This window comes from Mercenaria mercenaria, chromosome 2 (genome assembly GCF_021730395.1).
Source record: "Mercenaria mercenaria strain notata chromosome 2, MADL_Memer_1, whole genome shotgun sequence".
NCBI classification, from domain to species: Eukaryota; Metazoa; Mollusca; class Bivalvia; order Venerida; family Veneridae; genus Mercenaria; species Mercenaria mercenaria.
The window spans coordinates 30,595,803-30,621,764 of NC_069362.1; the positions used below are offsets into that span (position 1 = coordinate 30,595,803).

General features: G+C 33.5%; 1 protein-coding gene across 1 annotated transcript; it reads left to right on the forward strand.

Annotated features, from left to right (window-relative positions):
- Window positions 1–10,378: 10,378 nt before the first annotated feature.
- LOC123563616 (uncharacterized) lies at window positions 10,379–24,595 on the forward strand. Its single transcript, XM_053533749.1, has 9 exons — window positions 10,379–10,497; window positions 11,106–11,308; window positions 11,526–11,696; window positions 12,268–12,454; window positions 12,786–12,937; window positions 13,747–14,079; window positions 16,504–20,012; window positions 20,294–20,546; window positions 20,922–24,595. The coding sequence occupies exons 1-9, from the start codon at window positions 10,383–10,385 to the stop codon at window positions 21,135–21,137; spliced, it is 5,139 nt and encodes a 1,712-aa protein (XP_053389724.1). The 5' UTR covers window positions 10,379–10,382; the 3' UTR covers window positions 21,138–24,595.
- Window positions 24,596–25,962: the final 1,367 nt, after the last annotated feature.

Consider the following 25,962-nt stretch of genomic DNA (forward strand, 5'->3'; position numbering starts at 1 on the left):
ACGCAAAATGATGTAATTTCTTCTTTTATTCATGTAAGAAACAGTTCATCAATATATATACCATTGACGTTCAACAATACTTGTATACTTTAAGAAGTTAGTAATTCAAGTAGGCAGTATAATGAAAACTTGAAAATTGGTTAATGAAACATTCAACATCCCTAACGCCTCTATATCGTAGCACCAGCTTAAGTGGAAACTTATATATTATACAAACCGAACTCCATACCCCAAAGCTGTATCTTATCTTGGTTTATAACGAATGATAAAATATAATGCAGTAAACTCCAGTTTATTACTATAATTATTATTACTATCATGTTAAACGCCATTGAATATGTCACTGTATAGAAATAGGCGTTTAATCAAATTATTCAGTTTTAGTTTCAGTTTCAGTTTCTGCAGTTAGTTGTAAAAATTTCAGTTATAAGTGCATTTTTTTGTTAAAACAGCTTGCATAGAGTCATTAATGATTTTTGAATTCCTTGACTTTTTGTCTTTTTTATTATATATGTAGTCTTGAACATGTTCAACAATCAATTCAAGTCGTTAATGCTGGCGGATTTTTAAAAGGTTAATTACGATAAAATTGTATTACAGAGTTAAAAAGAATTTGTCAAATTACATTTCATGAAGGCCTTGAATCGGACGTACTGCAGAGATAATTGCACACCTTTGGTGTAATTTACCAATTTCATATGTCATATTCTATAATTGTACTTAAACGTATAACATTATAAATTATACTTTGGCCGAACACATCCAATGCTAATGTAAAATAATCCATACTTAAACCTTACTTTCATAAAAAGAACACAAAACATGAATTGAATTTGTTATTCATTTCAGAAATTAAAATAGGAATAGTCTTCTAACCTTCCGATACTTATCATAAAATAATGATTTGATATAGCATTCATGCACAATATAACAGACTATTCAATTTCATGTCTTAATTGCATTTGTATTTAAACAAACATATGTATCAAAATTGTCTTCACCACAAGTAAACACTGCTGTTCTTTGTGTAATTCCATACATTTTGTATGTAATATAAATCTGTTTATTTTCAACATTTGTATCAAATTCACCACTGAATTTACAAATAATCAAGGCCTCCGAGTGGTTTATCGTCTGATTTACCACGGTTCAGAGTTCAGATACGTAGGAATTGAACCACAACGGCGTTAGCCCGAGTGGTTAAATACTGAAGCATCTGCGCCCTCATAATATAATTCCTTCGAATCTGAACTCTAAACAATAATTTTTTCAGCGACAACTTACTAAATGAGATATATTATTTCTTAAATAATTTCATAGTTGATAAATGTATTTCATAAGGTATCATTTCCATATTGTGTAAAATGTTTCGTATAGTGACTGTTTTCTGACAACGTCTTTTTTCGTTTTGTCGCTTCATCTTCCTCAAAGAGACATTGTTTTTGCCGTCATGTCGTTGTTTCGTTTTTTCGTTTGTCATTATTTCGCCCGCGTAAAGAAGACGAGTTAGAGCGATAAAACGAAACAATGGTTGGTACTACGCCCCGATTTCGGCGATATTTAAAAGACCTTTCCAAAAAAAAATTAATGGACAAAATACTATTTTTGCTTCATCATTTCCGTAAGTATTACTTAAAGACTTGTTGAAATGGAAAGGAGAGACAACGTAGTCAATCCTCAACGGAACGGGGACAAAGGTTACATAATTATCCCCCGCCGATGAAATCGGGAGGCGGGTATTGAAATGGCGTTGTCCGTGCGTCCTTCCGCAGCCATTTCTCAGTAACTAGCCGGTAGAATTTCATGAAACTTGAAATAAACATGAACCAACATACTGCGATGATGCCCGTCAAGTCTTTGTTTTGGATTGGACAATTTCCCTTAGAGTTATTGCTCTTGATTTAATGAAAAATGCCCAAAAATGTCCGTCCGCAGCCATTACTATAAGGTAGAATTTCATAAAACCTGAAATAACCATGCACCAACATACTGCGATGATGCCCATCAAGTTTATTTTTTTGGATTCGTCAATTTCCCTTAGAGGTATTGCCCTTGATTTAATGAAAAATCCACGTTTGAAGCCATTTCTCAGTAATAAGCTGGTAGAATTTCATGAAACTTGAAATAAATATGAACCAACATACTTCGATGATGCCTGTCATTTTATTTTCAACTGGTCAATTTTCCTAAGAGTTATTGCCCTTTAATTGTTTAAAAATCTACAGATTCGAACATAACAAACCAACCATTTGGTAGAATTCCATTAAACTTCTTTCATTCTTTTCCATGAAAATTTATTATAAGCATGTGAAGTTCTGTACCCACACCTGGTCACAACCTATGCTGTTCGCTTTTAAAGCCTACTGCATTTAGAGAAACTGTTAGCGAACAGCATGGATCCTGACCAGACTGCGCGGATGCGCAGGCTGGTCTGGATCCATGCTGGTCGCAAAGCCATTATGTTGGTTTTCTCATGGCACGGCTCATTTTATGTTCCAATTTTGATATCCACGTATTCATATCCCCACGAAAAATTCATTTTGGCCCAAACCACAAAAGTTCGTGTCCACGAAATTAAATGATTTCACAGCATACGACTAAGTATAGACATATAAATTAACTTTCTATTTGATAACACTTCGACATCTTATATTTAACTTTTCAAATGAAGAAAACGTTTCACTAGTCGTTCATTAGTTATTTATGTAGCAAAAATATTGAACAAATGAAATACAACGAGTTAATTTAACATTTTGTGATACGGTTACAGTAGATGAAACAGTACTGATGTCGGGGTCAAGAAAGAAGTGTCATTCTTAGAGTAACTAAGGAACCACCGTGCACCTGCGATATGTCAGCGCGAAGAAAAAGTGTGTCTGGAGGTATGGCTCTTACTTAAAACAGAATAGTGATACTAATTTAACATTAAAACAGTGTTTACATAATCGAGAATGGCCAATCTTTTACTAAAAACCTTTTTTAAATTCTAAATGACTGTATACAGAGTTATAAAAATGATCAATTTTGAAATGTAAAATAAAATAAAGTTAATCTGCTAGACAGATATTTCAAAATACTTATAATTGTTAATCAGAGATAAAAATTGAAACATTTTTCCCCATTTTATCATGTTTTTTTTTTTTATTTTAACAGCTAAATTAGTCAAATTGTATATATGCCTGTGGTACAATATATACATAAATATATACATGTCGATAGTTAAATAAATGTGCCGAACATCTTTTCATGAAGTTGCAAGTGACAAATTTGTATCAGTGGAAGAAGAATTTGCTAAATTTTATTTACAAGAATGCATATTATATGAATAAGATTAACTGTATCATTCATAATCTAATTTGTCTTCAGCGGGAGCTCCAAAGAAGCTAGGCCCAAGACAATCATCGTTTCTATCGTTGAAGGCAGAACCAACTTTTCTCAGTGTAAGTGTACATTTAATAATGTAGCACAGGATCAATGCTTTCGCCAGTTGAAACGACATGTTGTACAGAATTAGATAACATATTCAATCTTTTATTGTCGTTTGAAACGACAGGTAGGGCAGGAATAATTAAGATATGTTTATTGCGAGTTTAAACGTCGTACAGGAATAATCAGGATATTCAATGTTTTATTGCCAGTTGTAATATGAAAAGTCCATGCACATTATTGTTAAGGAGGTAGGTTACCTTGTTACAAGGGTAAATTCAAATTAGTTGAACCGCAACGTCTTTTTGTAGTTCGTGTTATATGAAGTTTTAATTGCTAAAATCTCAGTTTCGTTTGTCTCTGTTCCTTCAAGTTCAGTTTTTATTCAGGTTTGAAGAACATGACCCTCCAAAGGTATTTCATATGGAAAGAAGAAGGAAAATACGGATATTTAACACTTTTCAGTGTATTTTAGTTTCATTGATATCCGTAGAAGTCAGCATAATCTATAATTTTACTAGAATGCACGTTAGCTTTCTAATATAAGCTTAAAATGTATATGTCGCGGGGCTCGTGTTTCCATGGTAACGCATTTTCTCTCATTTTTAGACAGCTATGTATAAAAATAGGGGTTTTCGACGGCTTCAGTGCCATTCTGTTAATGAACAACATGGAATATTTGGGTAATATTATTAGCAAAATACCAAGCACTATACATGGTACCCTGTTTTTCTTAAAGTTTAAAGTAACCATGACAACAGAGATGTTTAAAATGGCTTATATCTTGCTTTTTGTCGTAATTTCTTATAAAATAATATTGAATAAGATTATCTTTCTAGTTGATGTAGCTTTAAAAATATTATTCTAACGTAAGTTATATTTCGTGTTATCTGCATTTATTCAAACACATTTCTAAGCTTAGAATACTACAGCAGTACCCCTCGTCTGGCATTGTTCATGGAAAAATCGTTCAGCATGCTACTATTATATCTCATGGATATTGATGAAATGAAAATAAAAAGCCGAAGTTGTGTTCTAAATAGACTAGTGTCAACGCTTTTGAATTTTACTTTAGATACATAGGTCACGGCTTCGTTTCCATGTTAACATCATTTCAATTCAAGAAACCACAATTTTCTACTGAAATTTGAACAATTTTAGATCTTAGTTTTAGTATATGAGTAACAAATATCAACGAACCTGAAAAATAGTATTACAAAATCAAACTGCTAGATTTTTATGTGAAAATGGCCGTACAAGTAACCTCTCACCTAACTATATTTCAAATAACATTGGTTACCATCATCCATTTTCGTACATTCCGCATAACATTTCAATGTAACTACATAAAAGAAGCAAAATATTGATTATTATTCAGAGCAAAAGACTCATAAAAATATTTCAGGCAAATAATGGTTATTTGAAAATAGTTTGGATAAAGAAAATGCACAGAATTACGTACTTTCAAGATAAAAGCTATTAATTTTGCGCGTACTGACACGTAACGTCATGACGTCAATGACGTCATTTTAAGGCAACATTGTTTTGAAGCGTTTCTGCGGCAATTTATTCATTATTTCGCATTATTAAACCATAAAGCGTCAGATCGAAGACAGGTCTATGATTTGTTTTCAGAAGAATGAATAACAAACACATTTAGTTTGTCGTAAACGTCGTCGTAAATCGTCAAGTTAGCTTCCGGTTGGACATGCGCACATACAAATATAAAGGTAACCTACCTCCTTAAAACACGGAAATTGACGTCATGTCAACATATTATTTGGCACCGTATAGGCGTCGATCAAGAGTGCTACAGCATTTGATTTACTGTTTTAGATAAAAGATGTTTTAGAATCGTAACGATATAGTTATATAACAGAATTGTGATACAATTAAACTCGCACACATTGTATCGATTATTTGGCCCGTTTAAAAACTCATTAGACGTCTAGGCACTCTAAGTTATTCCAAGAGCGTGTTATTTCCCGTATTTTAATACTTTTAAAATACGGTTACGCGTTGACGTCACGTCGACCAACTATATATGGCGCCATACTTGCGCCGTGAAATAGTTCTTCCTATTTCATCTACTTGCTTACAAAATGACATATTCAAATTTAAATAATCTATAGCAAAATCATATCTCAAGAATTATTCACTCGGACTTCCGCAGGCGTATAAATTTTCGTATTATGTCGATATATAACAACATGCTTTACTACCTTTTATGTCTTTATTATAACGACATATAATGCAGGAATCATTTATGTATTCAATATTTTATTGCCCGTTGAAACGATTTTTTTAGGCAGGAATGGTAAAGGAATTCAATATTTTTGCTTAAGGTGTTCAATGAATTGTTAAGTAGTTCAAACGAGGAGGCTTTATCATTTCTCCGTTTGCGTCTAAAGTATTCTGTTTGCTATAATACCTTTCTGAAAGTAAAAACTGAGCTAGATGTGTCTCGCAGAAGGATATGAACTTCCTCATCTTGAGCATAAAATTTTGAGAATTAAAACATTGTCATGACGTCACCCCTTTGTTCTCGCTGTACTGTATTTTTAATATTGGACTGTTTTCACTGGGACTTAGTACAGTATTTTCCACGTGGAATCCAATATTATTTTAATATTGGACTGTGTATTTAATATTGGACTGCACGAGGAAAACGATTTATATACAGAATCAATGTCTTCGTGTAGTCCAATATTTATCAATACATGTAGCGTAATTCCATAAAGAAATATTGTAATCAAATGAAAGCAGTCCAATAAAATAACACAGTACTGAAAATAAAAAGGAAAATTAATATCAAAATTAAATTTTATGTATAGATCTAGATGCATAATATATCTGGACAAAATCGAAAAATTTTAAAAATAACATTATACATACATGTATTCTGCATGCGTCAACGTAGTCTTACTCCCTAAACGACGACTTCATAGAGCAACAATTTCTTCAATATTGTTCACGTTTTCAGTTTTAAAACTTCTGCAAGAATGTATTGCCCTCTGTTTAAAAAGCAGTTTTATAAGACCAATCATGATAGTTTTCTGAGGCCGTACTATCAATGGCCTTTATGATTTTGTTAAGTTTAAATGAAATGTCATTAATACTTTTCAAGTAATGCTCCGGACAAGCCTAATTTTGTATAATAAAGGGAGATAATCCAAAAGCCAGGTAAGGTAGAGTTATGGATCTTTGACACTGCTCTTTGATTGCTCTATGAGTATGTGAAATTTTAATAAAATGCTGTAAATACTTTTCAAGTTATACAACGAACGGACGGGCGGACGGACGGAAAGACGGACATAGTGTCAACCAAAGTGCTCGCCCTTCGGGAAGCATAAAAATAATAGTAATAATAATTTACGATTTACGAAATTTAAGTGAAGCATTGCATCGTCGTATACATAGCTCATATTTTGTTATGTCACATTCCACATTTTCCGAATTTATCCGTTCTTCTGTACATAGAAAAAAACTAAACAAATGCTTACACGTTAATGTTCATGTAAACCCCTGAAAATGATATGAGCCGCGCCGTGGGAAAACCAACATAGTGCGTTTGCGACCAGCATGGATCAAGACCAGCCCGCGCATCCACGTAGTGTGCTCAGGATTCATACTGTTCGATAACAGTTTGTCTAATTGCAGTAGGCTTTGAAAGCGGACAGCATGTCTGCGCAGGCTGGTCGCAAAACCAATGTGTTGGTTTTCTCATGGTGCAGCTCATAGATCTGTTGTTGGTATTGACAGTTACAGTTTATGTTTATTTGAGTATTAGATCCGTACTGAAAAAAAAAACTGTAAAAAAACAGGATGTACAGGTAGAATAAATTGCTTTCATTTCTTGTGTTTGAAGCCAGTGTGAAGCATTTGCTCACATTTGTTCAGTCTTTGAGACTGCTTATTGGAAAAGACAAACAATTGCAATTAAGGGACACATGTACTTGCATGAACCTTAGTTTTGTCGAAATATCTTTTAATTTTGTACTCGTATATTCTGTTTCATTTTATGCTATTTTTATGAAATACTGAGATCTTAGTGAAAATAAATCTAATAAATTCAAAGTGAATGATATCAAATATATATTTCAGTATTCCAGTTGGAACTACATTAAACATCCATTGTGATAATAACTTAAATAAGCGTAGGTTCGAGTGCATCAATAAAATTCATATTGAAAGCAAGTTTTCCTTAGTTTTCGGCTTCCGCCTCGCCACTATTTATTAACCAGTTAAAAGGAACGAAAATAATATCACAAGTTTAGTATGATTTAGACTTACCAGTAGCTGTATCCGATAATATATTAAAAATGTCTGTTCTGTAAGTCTTCCTGCACTAAATTTGAAGATTTTCGGGCAAATTCATGTACAACCCAACAAAAACTGTCATTGAACTGATAAATCACAACAGTATATTGCCAGGCGTGTAAACGAACAACCCATTTTCTCATTTAGTGCACATGCAGCATTCATTTTCTCCAGCTGTCCGATTCCAACTACGCTTTTAGTGAAACATCCTAATCCGCCATACCCTTGTAAATTTTAACACAAAGAACGTTTCCTTGTACACACTTAAATGAAAAGAGCATATTAATCACTTTACACTTGCCATGAATTAAAATAAATCCATTTTTTTTTTGTTTCTAAAATGTCACAAAATTTCTTTCCTCCCGCCGCCACTCATGAGAATAATACTGCTTATTCCGTACATCAGTGTACATGTGTAAACACAATAGCATCACGAGAATCCCGGGCTAACGAAAGTCCAATATTACGAAGACGAGAAACCCGAAATAAACGCAGTCGTGCATTATGAGAAAAACGTGCGTAAAATAGTCATGAGGATCTACAGAGTATTTTATAATCATATAGCAACTGTTATTAAATGCGGTAAAATGAATAAAAACCGAATTATTTTAAAAATATTTTACGTCAATGGTTTATACGTAATTTTTTGATTGGTTATGTCATTAAAACAATGTTTTAAGTAAGATATAAGCCTCAAACGATCCAATATGTAAAGTACTGGACGGTCCTCAGCGCTAACGCGCTTCGGACAGTCCAGTATTTTACATATTGGATCGTTTTCGTCTTATATCCTATACATAAACATGTTATCAAAAACAAACTTTTTACAATTAACAGGAAAGATGCATTTTAGGTCCTATTAAAAATACTGGACGTGACATAAGAAACTAGAACTCTCTCCACAGCTATCAGATTTTTAGTTTCAAAATGGAGTATTCAATTGTTTATGGTTTAAACATTTATGTAATGCATTTTACTAAACATATAAATAATATAAAACAGAATTTTCTACTTGTTCTTCTGTCATCAGTGCAATATCTTATAAAGTTATTTGTAATTCTATAAAGTCTGCACATACATGAAACCATTTGTTACGCTTTCTTAAGTGTAAGTTTAAAAGTAGCATTCTATCTTTTAAGACTGTTGATACGAAGAACTCACAAAGGAAGAAATCTGCTAGAAGGTTTTCGATCGCAGTTTCGTACGTACCAAATTATACACACTATGTAAAGAAATTATTTGCTTTGATAAAAGTGAGATTTGCACTTTAGATCGGATCTAAATTAAAAGCTATTAAAACCTTTCTGCGATGATATATGAAAGCCTGTCTGCTTAGCTCAATGAGGAGAGCACATATCTGCGGATCCCGCGGTAGTGAGTTCGCTCCTCAGACATGGTGTATGTTGTTCATGACGATTTGATAAAAGATTTTGTGTCAGACGTTATTTCGTCCTGTACCTGCGGTTGGCAAATATTTGCGAACAGCAGGTATGTACAGGTACAGAATATAAGCACACAGGTTAGGTAAATTGTCCTTCATTACATAGCTGTAAAAAATGGTGAAAAACGGCGTTAAAGCCAAAACAAACAGAGATAATTAAATATTTGCATAACGTATATACGGTTGAAAAACTAACCTTTTCTCAAGGACATACATTCACATGCTTTTGGATACAAACAAACAACGCTATTGAAGTATTTGAATAAAATGTGTCTAATACCTGAAGAAGAAAGGCTGTGTTCAGTTAAATAAAAAAATGAATAATCTATTTTATAGAAATTATTTTATTGTTTAGGTCGCTGCAGACTGCAAGGCGGGATTCGACCGTCAAGAAGAAAGGTGAATACAATTCATTTCATTTTGTTCGATTTTTTTAATGTAACGCAAGTTCATCGAGCAAGCAAAAAACAAACATAAGATTTTTAACTCGACTATCTAAAAATATTGAGAGCTATTCATCACGCCTCAGTGTCAAAGTCAGCATCAAAATTTGGTTAAAATGTTGCATGTAAAACCATATCTCAGTAATATTTATATGTACTGGATTGAAACCTCACGCAGGCCTTCCAATTTATTAAACCTACTGAAACATAACTCTTGACTGAATTTTATATAAGTAATGGCACATTTTCGACAAAGCAACATGGGTTAAACGATTTCGCGCTAAAACTGTCAAGCCATATCTCAGTAACTACCTGAACTTTATTTAAATCTCAAACAAGGCTTCTTACAAATCAAAAGATAAAAGGTAAGGGTAGATTTCCCAGAAGCACAGAGCACCACAAACATAGTCATAGAGTCATGCTATGCAACGAACTCACATGACCATGTTCGGTAACCCTTGTTTGATGTTTGTACAAAGTAAGGTCCTTTAGAAACTGGTTAAAGTTTTGTCCGTAGCTAGCTACCAAGCAGTATATCTGTAGCAACTACATATATTAGGAAGAAAATTCACGCACAAAGCGTTATCTGTGGCCCAATGAAAGGCTTAATGAAGCAGATCAATAGCTAGCTAGTTATTTGTGCATTTATTTCATCTTGTTTAGTTATTAATCCCAATCATGATTATGATTATGTACATATATATGAAGTAGAAATGATCTTACATGATTTTTTTTGCATTTCAGAAAAGCTGATGTATGATATGCAGACAACAAAAAAATTTGAAAGCATGTTACGTGGAGATCTTACAGATTTACCTCCCTTGCCAAGGACTATGGTCAAGATTTTTCTCAGCTCTACTTTCTCTGGTAAGAATAAACCCACGCAGGACAATTTATTGTCCAAGTCGTCCTGAGAGGAGAAACCAAAAACAAATTATATCGAGGTTCTTTGTTGAACCGTGCGACGTTAAATCCAACAAAAAAAAACAGAACCTACTATATAACTATACTGAATAGACCACACATAAACTTTATAATTAACCAAATCATTTGATCATAACAGAAAACATTACTATCACGTTAGTCATTTTATTGCTGCACTTTAATAAATTCAATTTAAAGCTGACGTCACAATGACAACTAATGCAGGAAAACTGAATTACTGACATTATTCCTCAAGTTTCTATATGTAAGACCACTTTTTTTAATGATTTGAATCTTCATACTCTTGTTCACTATGATGAAATGGCGTACAATGTACGGGTTTTAAAACTTGATTTTGCATTTTATGCAAGGTTTTACGCGTGTTCTTTGGGGTTTTTTGGGGTTTTTTTGGTGGTTTTTTTAACGGCCGGATTACGATAGTAACGCCTACATTTCCTTAAAGTAATTACGCCAAGACCATCTGCATATTGTAAATCATACTTACACTGTTCTAATGAGCATATGATTTCATATTTTTACATTCATTTCAGACATGAGAGCAGAGAGAAATATTCTAGCAAGAGAAGTTTACCCTCAACTTCAGAACTTTTGTGCTTTACGTGACCTTGACTTTCAGGCAGTAGATATGAGATGGGGCGTCACGAATGACAGTACCAATGATCACGCCGTGGAAAAACTTTGTCTTCTTGAAATTGAAAACTGTCAAAATACGTCAGTTGGCCCAAACTTTGTTGTATGTTTACTTATATTCTAGTTAGTGTAATGTTGGTCATAAGCTTCTAAATATGTAGAAAAAGACATTGAACTTTCCTTGTTTCAAGTATAAATAGAATCACTGCTAAAGGAAATCGATTTGGCTACATTGAAAAAAGTTATACCATAAAAGCAAAACATTTGACCGATAGTTCTAAATATTTTTCAGATGTCTATTTATTTATCTATTTATCAAGGTACTTTCGGGTGACAGGTACGGATATCGCCCAATTCCAGTAAATATTGACGTTGAAACGTTTGAAATAATTAAATATGAAGCCAAAAAACTTAACCTCCAAAACAGAGAGTTGTTAGACGAGTGGTATAAACTGGACAAAAACTCAATCCCTGCTACCTATATCTTGCAGGTATTACATGTATTCTATTTCTTTATTGTTATCGTTTCGGTGTACATGGTTTATGGCTTATTCATATTAAATTTTGGCGTACAACACAGTCCTGTAAAATTAGAACATGATAGGGGTTGGTACACAATATATCAGTTTATGCTGTCAAGTTGAGTTTTTACCATTGACCGTTCCAAGGCAATGCCCTACTTTGTTCCATTATTTGTTTGTTTCGGCTTTGTCGTAAATTCCTTCTGTCTATGTGCTTTTGTGCCTATATGAATTATGTTCACACTAGTATGCATTCATACACAGATAAAAGATTACGATTTGAAGGCGTTCTTAGAAAGTGCTTTATTTGTTGGATACATACCGTTTTTATTATAATTAAATAAACCTGGGGAATCAGTAATGTAACAAATGTATGCTTAAAGGCATGAAAGGAGCGTTCAAATGAATTACATACCAGATGGTTGAATTAAACATTATCACACGAATCACAGTGTTTTTCAAATTAACTGTCAAAATAAGCGTTCTAAATTTGCCATTCAGATGTCGATAGTTAAATGCATTTTCATTATTACTGTTTTAGCCAATCCGGTTTAAATTTAAATTCTTTGGAGACTTCTCGCCGGGCTCTGATAAACTGAGAGAAAGAGACACTACTGAGTGGTCGAAAACCTTTGAAAAATTACAGATTTTATTGAGGAAAGCAGTAGATGAAGCATTCAAGGATAAAATGGTTACAGCTGAAAGAAAACAGGAGTTCTTCCAGTCAGGTAATATGTGAACAAAAACAAATTGTGATTAAAACATTCATAGGTTGTCAACTATATGACAGTGGGTTTGGCAACACGACTTCTTGTGTTTGTTTACCAGTGCTTTGTTTTCACTAAAAGTTCTAGTCTAGTAAACATCGACTTATAAGGTTTATTCAACCGGTTTTGGCCATGAACAATATAAGGCATTGCTTAATTATTCCTCATAAAGCAGTTTATGATAAAAAGTCGCTTTAGACATATTTAATCATGCGGAAACTTTTACTGCATTTGCTCATTGCAATTTACGATTGGTAATAAGTATTTTACATAAGAATGTTTGATTTTTCAGTGACAGAAAGTGAAATTCAAGATGGTATATTAAAGGCAACAGATGTAAATTCGCATTGTCTGGTGTATAAAAGAAGGTTAAGGCATTTGCATGGAGCTGGACTTAATGATAACGACACGCCCAGATACATAGATGTCATCAAATCGGAGAAGGTGTGTGGAACAAATAATTAAAATGTGGGATTAACTTAAAACAATAATACAATAAGAGCGTACTTCATTGGTCTAAATATCCATATAGCTATTATTATGATGGAAAAGACCTCCTTTCTTTTCGATATTTCATGTATGATTGCTTTTTAACGTATACCCTTTTACAATTATGATGAATTTCACTTACTGCATTGGTTAAATGTCAACACACGTAAACTAAAAGTGTTTAGCTTGTGCAATGCCTGATTATTTTTTCATTATTAATATTAAACATCAATTTTGAGCAAGTTAACAGAAAATGAAAAGGAATCGTCAAATCGTTGCTCGAATATCATGATGCAGTGCCGTTGAAAGTTATGTAATGCAATTACTGTAATTAATTACGAAAATGTGATTTTGGACCTTAGTGGCCTTCAAATCTTCAATATAAAATTTCATATGATAAGCATTGTTTTTAAAGAGGAGAAGATCTATGAGAATATTTATTCTGTTTAAAAACTTTTAAATGTTGGAAATGAAATAAACTAACACCACGACAGGAATTCGCTACTTGTAGGGAAGCGTTTCTAAATATTCTAAAGATTTGTTATAATAAATCAGTGCCGTATTTTTTAACAAAACACGTCTTCAATTTTCTAGCACTTTGTTCATTGAATTTGTCTCCCTTCAATAGCACAATAAGAAACCTATATAGCTATCCGAGATACAGTTAAATTGTATATAGATCCGTCAAGTCAGATAGTATAAACATGGGTATTTCAAAATGTTTGCAAATATATCATTTTATGATTCCTTTTTGTCTACTATAGGGAAATGTGCTCGACGAAGAAACTGAAAATCTTAAAGTGACACTTTTTGACGATAAAATTAAGAAAAAACTGGATCCAGTAAATATCAAAGAATACAGCATTCACTGGATGCCAGGGGGAGTAAATCTTGACGGAAATGACGAACACCGGGAATACCTAGCCTCATTTTGTAAAGATTTCATTGCGGACTGTAAAAGGCTTATACAAACAGCAGAAGAAGAAAATAAAAGAAAGTCAATTAAGCAGTCAAACTATTACACTGATTATAACAGCACGATCCATCATCTGAGATTTTGTTTATCAAAATGTGAATCATTTTGCGGACAGGAGCAGGTAAGATATATGGCCTTGACAGTGTCTGACAGAGCTCAAGATAAGTTGCGTATTTGCGTTAAGGTAGTTCTGCACGTTTGATAGACCGGGAGTGATGGCGTAACATCATTTATCCGCAAAACGTAAAATAAAGCCTGGATTCGGCGTACAGAGATGAAAATCATTTTATGAATTAATGGCAACCTGTATTTTTTTTTACAATGACACTTATACTATCTTTCTAAAGTTAAACTGTGATATTAAAACTTCTTACACGTTAAATAAGTCAAAATAATGTCTTAAGACTAGTTTGAAACGTGCTGTTCACTTTAATTAGAGTCAACTATCTCAAAAACAAGCACACAGGGACATATACATTTTATTTTACCATATTATGGAACATATATTTATTACCACTGTGAGAAGTTTCATTAAAATCTACATTGTAGAAAAATTTCTATTCCCAAAAATGAAAGTTGTGATTTTCCCATAGACTCCCATTATGAAAAATGGAGTTAGGTCCAACTTTATCAAATCAGTCTAGCAAAAAATCAAGCACACGACCCTTTCTTTTTTATTTGCATAATTTTCAAAATATATTATGAAGTTTTGAAAAATCAGGGTTTAATCAAATTCTACCTTGTAGAAAAAACTCGACTCAAACGTGCAAAACTACCTTAATACGTTCTAAATTTTGCTGTATACACATTGAAAATATGACAAATGCTTTACCGATACGCCTTGAAAAAAACACGATCCGTAGTACAAGTATACTTGGTTGCAGTGCATTTCCTATTTAAATCAAGCACATCTCTCACCACAGTTGAGTGCATAAAAATGATGTCAGTTGCGTAAGCAAACGTTATTATTGTCAGAAAAGACATTTTTTTGTAACTTCTGTATCAAATACTTTGAATATGCACGAGTGAGTGAACGAATTGTATATCACATGTTCGCACTTATCCTGTATGATTTGACAGCCAACAGTTTAGATTTATTGCTGAAATATCAGAGGACTATGCGGGATGGGGTGTACGCAATACTAAATGTAAACGGTTGTTAATTGAACCAGCAATAAAATAGCTATTGTAGATCATACTAGCCACGCATGAAATCAAAATACAATTCGTGTTTTGTAGATAGATTTAAGGGAAAATTTGATGAATATTTATCATATCCCACAAAGAAGAAGTAACAAAGTTAATTTAAAAACAGGTATCACATATGTGAAACAACCTGCGTTGATGAATCTATCATGTCATCTCACTGCTTCAAGTTTTGCAGATGCTTTACTCATTTTGAAGCATATCCCTGACTGTTCAGTGGTACATTGCTGCAAATAGAGTAACACAAAGGACCGTTGAAGTCATATGTAATTTTAACACGTTGAACAAATGTAAGACGCCGTATCTTATTTATTCCTGCAAACAATGTTAGCGAGTCATTTTATACATCCACAAACATTTAAAACTTTAACATTAAACACAATTTTAAAAAGTGTTTCTGTGGAGAAATCTGATTTAGGAACATATCAAGACAATTGCCTGCTTTGAAAGCATTCATGAGTGGATAAATACTTACGATAAAGTGTTATACGGGTTTGTTGACATTATAAAATTCTTAATAACTCCTTTCAGGTACATTTTTGATATGGCTTAAGTAAGTTCATTAGAGTGTATGTTTCTCTTTTACTCAGAACTGTTTATGGGTTTTAGACTCTAGCCTTGGATTATGAATTTATTAAAGACAAAAAAATATCAGTATAGACTCTTTCAAAATGTTGAAAGCAAACTAAGATTGCACTGTACTCTATTGAACTTCTTTACCTGTGTAGACTTTTAATATAGACTATAATTGATAAAATCTCAACATCATTGAGGCAAAGTCCATTTTGCTTAAGATAGTTTTAGAGGAAATCAAGAAAACATATACATATTAAGTACACTAGTGCATTGTTCTATCATTTCACATTAAAGAGCAACTGAAAAGTCGAACCTGAAATGTTCAGTTACCGCCTCTACAGGTTTGTATTATTAGAACAAATCCTATTTGATAACAAAGACAGTGATATGTAAAATTCTATTAATCTCTTTTGTAGTTTAACGGTGACTGAATGGTTTGGTTACAATATACAAGTTATAAACAAGTGATTTCCTTTAAAAATTATAAGAAATTTGCAAATACCATTTTAAATTTTAGAATAAATTTTAAAAAAAAAATCAGGTATTAAATTACTCTTTATAAAAATACCATTTGCCCTAAAATCTTATCTGGAGCACTGCCGACTCAATTAACGCTTGGAAAATAGCATTTTGTCAGATTTATTGGCCTAAATATACTTAAAATCAGTATCTCAGGTTGTGTTTCATACAATTTACTTAATCCATTGTATCATAAATGTTCTCATTGTGAAGTCAATGTTTAGTTTGGTATGGTTAATTATAGGTATTAAAAGCAGCGAAGTCCTATATTTTGGACAAGACTGGACGAACACCTTTGGTTCTTTATGCCCCGTCTGGAGCTGGTAAAACGTCTACCATGGCTATGATCATGAAGTGCATTCCAGAATGGCTTAACAATGCTTCACACCTAAGACTGATCAGATTCCTTGGAACTTCGCCCCAGTGCAACAATGTTTACGATTTGTTAGTTGATATTCTTGGCCAATTATCGGATGTGTATGGCATGATCGTGTCTCCACACAGCTGCAAAACTATGAAGAAAATTGTACAGTTTGCACCAATATACATAAGACAGGTTGCAAACAATTCAAAGGAGCCAATTATTATATTACTCGATTCCTTAGATCAACTAGATTCAAGAAACAACGCTTACTCTATGGACTGGCTGCCGATTGTCCTTCCACAAAACGTAAAACTCATCGTCTCTACACTTCCAAATGATCATGGTGTGCTTGCAAACTTAAAAAAGCGCCTACCTAACCAGGAATGTTATATTGAGGTACCCGAACTGACGGAACAAACTAGAAAACAGATCATTCAAACTTACTTACAAGTGCATAGCCGTTCACTCACGGACAGTCAGATGAAGTTCTTTTGTTCCATATTTAAGCAAACTCCAAGTCCACTGTACTTGAAACTTCTTCTAGACGAAGCAAGGAAATGGAAATCGTACACTCCTCAAGCTGAAGTTGAACTAGTGTCAACTGTAAAAGAAGCAATCAACAAACTGTTCCAAAATCTTGCAAAAAGATTTGGTACTCTACTGGTCACTCACGCACTTGGTTATTTAACAGTAGGTTTGGCAGGACTTACGGAATTTGAGATTGACGATGCATTATCGTGTGATGACGACGTTCTAAATGAAGTGTACAAATTTCATGATCCACCAGTTCCAGGAATCGTCCAAATACCGCCATTGCTATGGGCAAGAATATGGTATGATATTCGTGGATATCTTGTTGAGAGAATGTCGTTTCGCAAGAAGACTCTTTACTGGTATCATCGGGAATTTGTACATGTCGCTACTGAAATGTATGCAAAAGGAGACAATGAGGCACTCCTCAACAAAACTTTGTTTGAGATATATCGCCAGGAAAATGGAATCAAACGGACCATTATACTGGAGAACCGAAATCGGCTAGAAATAAGAGATGCTGACAGGCAAGTTACTCCCCAACCATACAAAGCTGACAATAAGCGCAAACTGGCGTGCTTACCGTATCATACAATACGTGCATATAAAGCAATAGGGATAGACCGTGCAAAAGCACAAGTATACTGCAATTTAAAATATTTACATGCCAAAATAACAGTATTTTCTGTCTCGGCTGTTATAAATGACCTTAGAGACTTCGTTGATGAGAGCAAGGATGAGGAGGTGCAATTACTACTGCAATTCATTTCGAATTGCAAACAGGATTTGACTGATCAAATCCGGTTTGCCTTTTGCTTGTTGGCGTATGTCAATCCAGAAAACAAGCATTACCAATTAAAGGTCTTGTTGAGTGAAGCAGCTGATATTCTCAAGTCAAGGAAAAAGCAAATACTAATTCCTGATTTTCCATGTCTTGCACAAAGACATGATGCATCAAATGCCTTTCAAACGTCTATCCAAGGAATATCGGATATCATTGCTATATCCAACAGCAATGTCTTGCTGCGAAAAGCAACAGAAATGAATATACTCTCAAATGAAACTGAAGAATGCAAAAGCCAGTCGGACATTTCCGTATGGAGTACAGAGACAGAAGAAATGATAGATATAATGATACAAGACCACGCAAAACCAGTGGGTCAATATATACTCGGTAATGAGTATTTGTATTACATTACAAAAGATGCAGTCGTTCAGTACAGGTTTACAGACAGTAAAACGGAAACGGTTTTGTTTACTGATATTTATACTGAATGGACAAGCAATGATTGTGTGTATAATATATTTGCAAATTCGGAGGCCACTGCAGGGGTGCTTGTACAAGACTGCTCGATTACTTTGATAACTCTTGCAAGATTTGAACAATTGCAAAAGTTTAAAATTCCCAATAGAAATCTTAAAATAGAGAATGTGTTTGTGCTCAGCAGTGGCCAAAAACTGATTGCAGTAGGCAAAACTCGCAGATCACCTAAAGAAAATCAGCGACAGGACTGGGAATACAACTTTTCTGTCTTGGTATTTGAACGAGGCAAAGATCTTCCGATACCAATACTTGAGTGTGATAAACACTTAGATTGTACAAAGGCAGTCCTGTCTTGCAGTGAACAATGGTTGCTCATACCTACAAAAAGAGTATTGGCAACAACAACATTTGAAGCGCAAACATCACCCGCACAGTCGGAATCATGTGGTCAATTATTTGTCTTTGACATTAGTGAAAAATACATCACACCGAAAGAAATAAAAACTTCGTCGGAAATAAGCAGGATATCAGTTCATCCAGAGACTGGAAAATATATTTATCTAACAAGCAATGGGCAGATTTTTAGTGTGATAGCACAAACAATAGATCTAGAACTACTTTTGGGTTTTACAGTAAATGCCTTTAGTATTTCTTGGGATGATGAAATAGGATTATTTTGTTCAAAAGGAAGAAAACTGGCCATGTACGACTTAAAATCTGATAATGTCCTTGTTGAATTTGTTGCACATTCAAACAGGATAAAGGATATTTGTGTTTTGGATCAGCAATTTATTACGCTCGGAGATGATAGTGAAATGAAATCCTGGTCTGTCAAAATTCTTCTTCAAGACACAAGCAAAGATAATGATAATGGTACAGATGTTACAGAAATGAAAAACACGCTCCAAAAGCAAACAAATGTTGTGGCCATATCACCATCATACAATGGAAATGAGTTGATAACAAGTCATGATGATCACCTTGTAAAAGTGTGGTCTGTTGAATCCCAAAAGTTTCTTCGGCAGTATAATATTGGAATAGCTGCAGATATTGTCCATACATTCCCGAATAGCTCAGTTACATTTCATGATACAAAGGACGGTAAAATGAAGATTCTAGCTATAAATACAGGACAAGTGACACTTCAACTGCCAGACACAATCCACAATTGTGTACATTCAACTGCCGATAGAAAGGATAACTTATACATTATTAGCTCACCTAGGAAGGGAGCGGAACAAATTGATATTGTTAGTATCAGCCGGAGGTTGGTTTTGAGAACTATACATTTACAAAAAGGATTATCTTACAGCAGTATCGACGCAGTTCTTTCTTTCAACGAAAGATATCTTGTACTACGCCTGCTGATGCCAAAACGAGATTTTGATGCTGTCAAGGAGTTATATCATGAGGAATTTCGTTGGAAGAAATATGACTTCAGCGGACAATATCATCGGTACAGATTTACAGCGGTAGCATTATCAGAAGGTACTGGGGCGCTCATACCGTGCAATGAAATTGTTGATAAAGTACCCTTGCTTGGTGTATTCGTGCAAGCTTATAGGGGCAATATTATGCTGATTTCGACAGGAAGGTAAAACATTTTATTTTCACTTTTGCTCATAAGAATTCACTCTCGTCTATGTCTAATAGTTTGAAGTCTTAACTCGATCTATTTATTAACTTTCATAATCCATGTTAGAGAAGAATAAATCTACTGAAATGATTTTAGGTGCACATGTGTGCATAGAATTACCTTTCCCACCTTATCTGAAAGACGGATTTTAGTTTAGAATGAAATTTGTCAACAAATGAAAAGTTGGTTGAAATATTTTAAAACAGTTTTATAATGAATTTCTTATTTATACTTGAAAGCTGCATTGTATTTTGGGACATACCCACTGGAAGGTGTGATCGTAATAAACCATCCAAACTACAAAAGAAGCCTATGTTCTATCGTCCAGCTTGGATTGGGAGAGGAAATACGGTAGCAACCCGACTAGTTGTCCAGTCAGCTGACAAGAAATATGTAATATGTGGATCTGATGACGGATATGTATTTGTTTATGACTCTCAAACAGGGTTGCCTGTGTGTAACCGAAAGCCACTGTCAAAGCATAATGCAAAGGTATTATAATTTATAGTTTTAAGACAGTCGAAACTATTTGTGAAATGTATGTGATATAAAAATATTAAATTAATATTTATATTTATTACTGCGTATTCTGAAAGTAAAGTATTAATAGTTTAATCCTGACTGCAATACATATAGGAAAAAGAACACTTAAGAATAATATCAAGAATTTATCTGTGTAGATATAAATATGAGAATGCCAGAGCAAATCTTGGTTCGAGTATTCATATTGTTGGTATAATGTATGCCACAGACATTGGCAAATGGTTTGCTTATCATGTTAATAAAAACTAACAATGACAATCTGTTTTTATAAATTACATATTACATGATTTAAAATGTTTATGAGAAATATTCCTAAACTTTCAGGTTCAAAGTGTTGTCGTCTCACCAAACAGTAAATTGATAGCTTCCTCTTGTGAAAATAGTGTTCTCAAACTGTGGGAAGCGTCCACGGGTGTGGAGCAATTTTCTATTCATTTAGATTCCAACGTAAAGGGGATGTCTTTTATGCCTGACTCAAGAAGACTCGTTCTGTATACAGGGACATTTACAACAAGGATTTTGTTGTTTTCCGTTGCATGAGGAAAGACAGATTTTGTGGCAGAAGACAAAATGCGAGAAACTGCTATTTATGAGCCTTCTTACTAGAACTGTTAAGAAGCATTGTAATAGTCAAGAAATGAAATACAACTAAATAAAGTTGATAAGTGCATCATCATCGTGATAAGCGCAGGAAAACAATCTTATTTTGCGAAAAATTTTGAACTTCGAACTTTGAAATTCCACACTGAAAAAAACAAGCTGTTTAACACTATTGCGAAGTAAATGGTTGAAAAGCGTTCTAACACAATTCGGTTTACTTTCCTATTAAAGAATGAAAACGGAAACTACGTGTTATTTTGAAAAAAGATCATCACCGTTTGTACATCACTATTATTACGACATAGCGTCAAACGTCATCGGGGATGCGCTTGAAAAGGAAACCCACGAAAAATAGGCAAATATTTAGTGGATAGCGTCAATGATGTAGATGATTATTCTTGATGTCTATTAGAATCTAAATAATATATCTCAAACAGTGATTTTTCTCTTGAATAAAATCATTGTCTTCCAAATGCGTATTATTTTATCATTTGGTCTGCGCCCCTATAATATAAGTCGCACCTTAAAAAATATTATAACTCAGAACAATGATTTTTTTCAACGACAGATCATTACTTGAGATACCTTGTTTTCATTATTATATTCATTATTATTACTCTCATTCTAATCAAGTTGTATTGCTGGTGTTTATGGCATTGAATTTATTGATTCTTTTGATAGTGTAAGAATACTTTTTAACTTTTTAATCATTAGATACTGCTTTTAGTATTAAGCCTGATAGTTGCTGCGAAAGATTGTTACACTTGTGCCCACATACCGTATGTATTTGTTAATTTTGTTATTATTTGCAAACACATAAACAGTAAGTAACTATGCATATAACAATTTTAGTAAATTTCTGATATTCATATGACAAATACGGAGGATTTAACAATGATTCTGGAACGCTGGTAATAGCGTCTGACATACAAAGAACACAGACTATTGTAACAATTGCATTCTAGATAATACCAAAGTACTTTTCTATTATTGTTATTTTATACAATGTCACTGTAGAATATTTAAGAAAAACAACAAATGAAAGACATGATGATGAGTGCACCAACTAGTCCAATAATAAGCTAGTTTATAATCTGATCATCATCATGAGAATGTTGTAAAACTTTAAAATTCAAGTTTTCATCAAAAAAATTTAACGATGTGGAACAGTATTAATTACAAAGTACTTATTATAATTATCATTGGACCTATTCAATCACTAGTTGAAATACTTTCCATTGGTCTAAGTATAGTCACAGGACCAATGATAAAATGGTCGTATTAACTCGTACGCACAGCAAAGGGATATTATTAAAGGTCATAACAATATGACGTCGCATGCAGTACAGGACCAAAATACAAAAACAAATGATCAACCATTGCAAATGTTTTGATCTCTTTACTCTTTTCTGAAATAAATATTTGTTACCCTTTAGTTCGGTCAATTAGATTACCGGCCAGGGAAAAGTGATATCGACCTATGGCTGTGCTCTCTATCAATATCAATATTTTCAGGTCGATAAATTTCATATCGACCTCACTTTAAAGCCATAATGGTGTATTATTGATAGGTGTAGTAATAGTATTATTTTTTCTTATTACTGATAAGTATTGTTGAAAGTAATTCTATTGTTTGTGTGGAATTTTAGGTTTTGTTGTGTCATATTTAACATAATCAATATTCAGCCTGTAAGTCGGAACAAAATGGATTTTTTCACACTTTTGCACATATGCAATATGCAGTCACGTAACTTCAGCCTAGTATTAACTTTGACATTATTTAATGAATTGTTACCCATTCATATTTTGTTTCTTTTTTAATTGATGTACTATAGCAGAGTCGTATCTTAATGTAAAATAAGTCATTATCTCCAGTGTTCATATATCTATTGGGTTGAAAACTGAGTTTACAAATTTGTATTTAAAATGATCAAATTTCAGGATTTACTGTTATTCTTTTAGTGTTATTTTCAGAAGTATGATTCTACAATATTACTGACAGGATATGATTAGTTACACTGCTTGTTGGTGACAGGATACGGGATATACGCTGTCGGGGAAATCAATATTAGGCGAGAGCGAATGATATGGATTTTCGAGACAGCGTATATCCCGAATCCTGTCACCAACAAGCAGTGTAACGATTTTATCTTGCCGACTACCTTTTACATCCTCGCTGTAATTGACATAATGTTTATATTAATAAAGCTACTTACAGTTACAGTGTAGACTGGAATCCTACAATCTTCTCTGGTCATCATGCTTTGATTATAGTTGAATGTGTTGATTAACACCAGCCATAAAATGTAAAATGAACTGTATTTTGACTGAATCACAAAACACAGAAGCTCATTTATACAGGTTATGAACTGGTTTTGAAAAACTTTTTTTGTTCCATCCTTACGATGTCAGAAATGTCTTAAATATGTTAATTCCTTTGCTTTACGATGATTTAACTAAAACAACATTTCAACCTGGCAATCGCGGCCGTCCCATACAGAGCTACTGTTCTTCTATTGCCACTAACCACGAACCTAATTTAGATAGGAACAAAAAAGAACGGCAAAAACACTAAATTCTTATATCTCTGAAACAATATCTATAGCTGGAGCTTATAATCCGACTTGATTCAATTACGCTAGCGATGCGGCATCCATTTTGTTTTTAGTCAAAATTCATATCTGAAATGTACTAGCAGAATATGGAATATATCCTGTCTCCACGTGACGTCTATTGACCAATAGAAATGCAAGAATCTTGTAGGAGGCAAGATAAGAACATATATTTTAGTACCTTAAAATGCATTCTGTCCATTTATGAACGTATTAAGTTCGATTTTTTTCATGTGATACAGCTATGATGCAATCATACACTGAAACAAACAAAAATCGTCTATATACAGTGCAGGTAGTCGCATTTTTTTCAGGCTTGAATTACGAATAAGTTATAGTATTAGGAACAGTGTGACGAATTAATTAAAAAGATGAGACGAATTAATGCAATATGTCAATTTATATAATGCAAATAGTGGATCATTACTAAACATTACTATACAATAACGCTGATTTAGCTTAAATTTACTCATGGTTAAATCATTGCTTCAGTGTACAATTGAATAAGCAAACGATGTGTCGTTGATAGTATTTAGTAACACATATAAAAGTTTATATATAATAAACATTGCATAGTGTTATATATAACTGTAATGTATTAAATGTATGTTAGATCCATTGCACTTTTTGAAAAAAAAACAGCGTTATGGCTTCCATATTATCCAGTGAGTGAAGTTTTGTATCTTTTTACAGATCTTGTTATAGTATTTGCATTATGCAGTTTGTTATCATTGTGTTCATTCCCATATTGTATTATTTCTTTTTTTTTTTTTTTCTTTTTTTTTTTTGAAAAATGTGACCTTTTTTTCGAGTGCATGCCAAGTAAATAACCACGTTTAGTGTTCCAAACTGTGTTTGATTTATCTACATATAACAAGACACTTAAGCTTGTACTAAAATTATATTTGAGCCGTGCCATGAGAAAACCAACATAGTGGGTATGCGACCAGCAAGGATCCAGACCAGCCTGCGCATCCGCGCAGTCTGGTCAGGATCCATGCTGTTCGCTAACGGGTTCTCTAATTGTAATAGGCTTTGAAAGCGAACAGCATTGATCCTGGCCAGACTGCGCGGATGCGCAGGCTGGTCTGGATCCTTGCTGGTCGCATACCCACTATGTTGGTTTTCTCATGGCACGGCTCATTTATTGCCGATACAATAATGAATGTCATACCATCATTTTGAATAATATATTATGTAGAGAATGTACTTAGCTAAAGGGAAATTATATATGTATAGTTATGTGTATTGTGTTATCATGATGATTCCCCCTGCTTAGTGATGTATATTATTGATAGACGTATACTAATAAACTTTGATAATGTGGCAGTTGACCTCAATAGAATCGACACTGTTTATTTTCCAATACAGGTAAATCCAATAATTGCTTGACAATAGATTTGTGACGGATCATCTTTGAACACCCCTGGACTTATTGGACTCAACTGCCACATTATCAAAGCTTATTAGTACATGTAGCTTGTCTTATCATTTTCTTTTGTTGTTCTTAACCCTTACCCTGCTAAATTTCTATAATGTGCTTGTCCATCTTTCAATTTGGACAGTACAATTAACTGTTAAAAAGGGTGCATACCAAAAAGATACTGACTGAATGGCGGTCAGTGCAGGTCATGATCAGACTGCACGGATGTACAGGCTGATCACGATCTGCACTGGCCGCAAAGGCAGAATCAATCGTGTCCAGCTTGATAAGGGTTAAAGGGGTCTATCCTTTAGTAAATAGTACTTTTAATTCATTTTTATATGTTGTACATATAACGGGTTTACATTGATCTTTAATTAGCCTCTGGTACCAAAGTTTTCCCAACAATTCATATCTTTATTTTTGCTTAAGAAATTTTTATTTACTTATTTATTTATCATACGAACAGTATCATACTTTTCCAACTCCACAATTAAATATCGGTAATAGATTACCTATAACGGGTACAAAGTTAAATATTTATGCAACTTACTCACAATAGTCTTTTGAGAGAACTGATCCCAATTCTATCATCTACCAAGTTCAGTATAATATTATGCATATGCTGCAAGAGCAGCAAGCAATTCAGCAAAAATAGTTTGCCATAAATTTGGGAAGGAAAATATAGATCTACCCGTGAAAACATTATGAATATTGTTGAATAATGGCT

Excerpts from the sequence above, each read along its gene's own strand:
- LOC123563616 (XM_053533749.1), top strand. The coding sequence starts at position 10,383 with ATGTATGATATGCAGACAACAAAAAAATTTGAAAGCATGTTACGTGGA. Across the intron at positions 11,309-11,525 it reads CAGTTGGCCCAAACTTTGTT|GTACTTTCGGGTGACAGGTA; the intron begins GTATGTTTACTT and ends CTATTTATCAAG. Across the intron at positions 12,938-13,746 it reads ATGTCATCAAATCGGAGAAG|GGAAATGTGCTCGACGAAGA; the intron begins GTGTGTGGAACA and ends TGTCTACTATAG.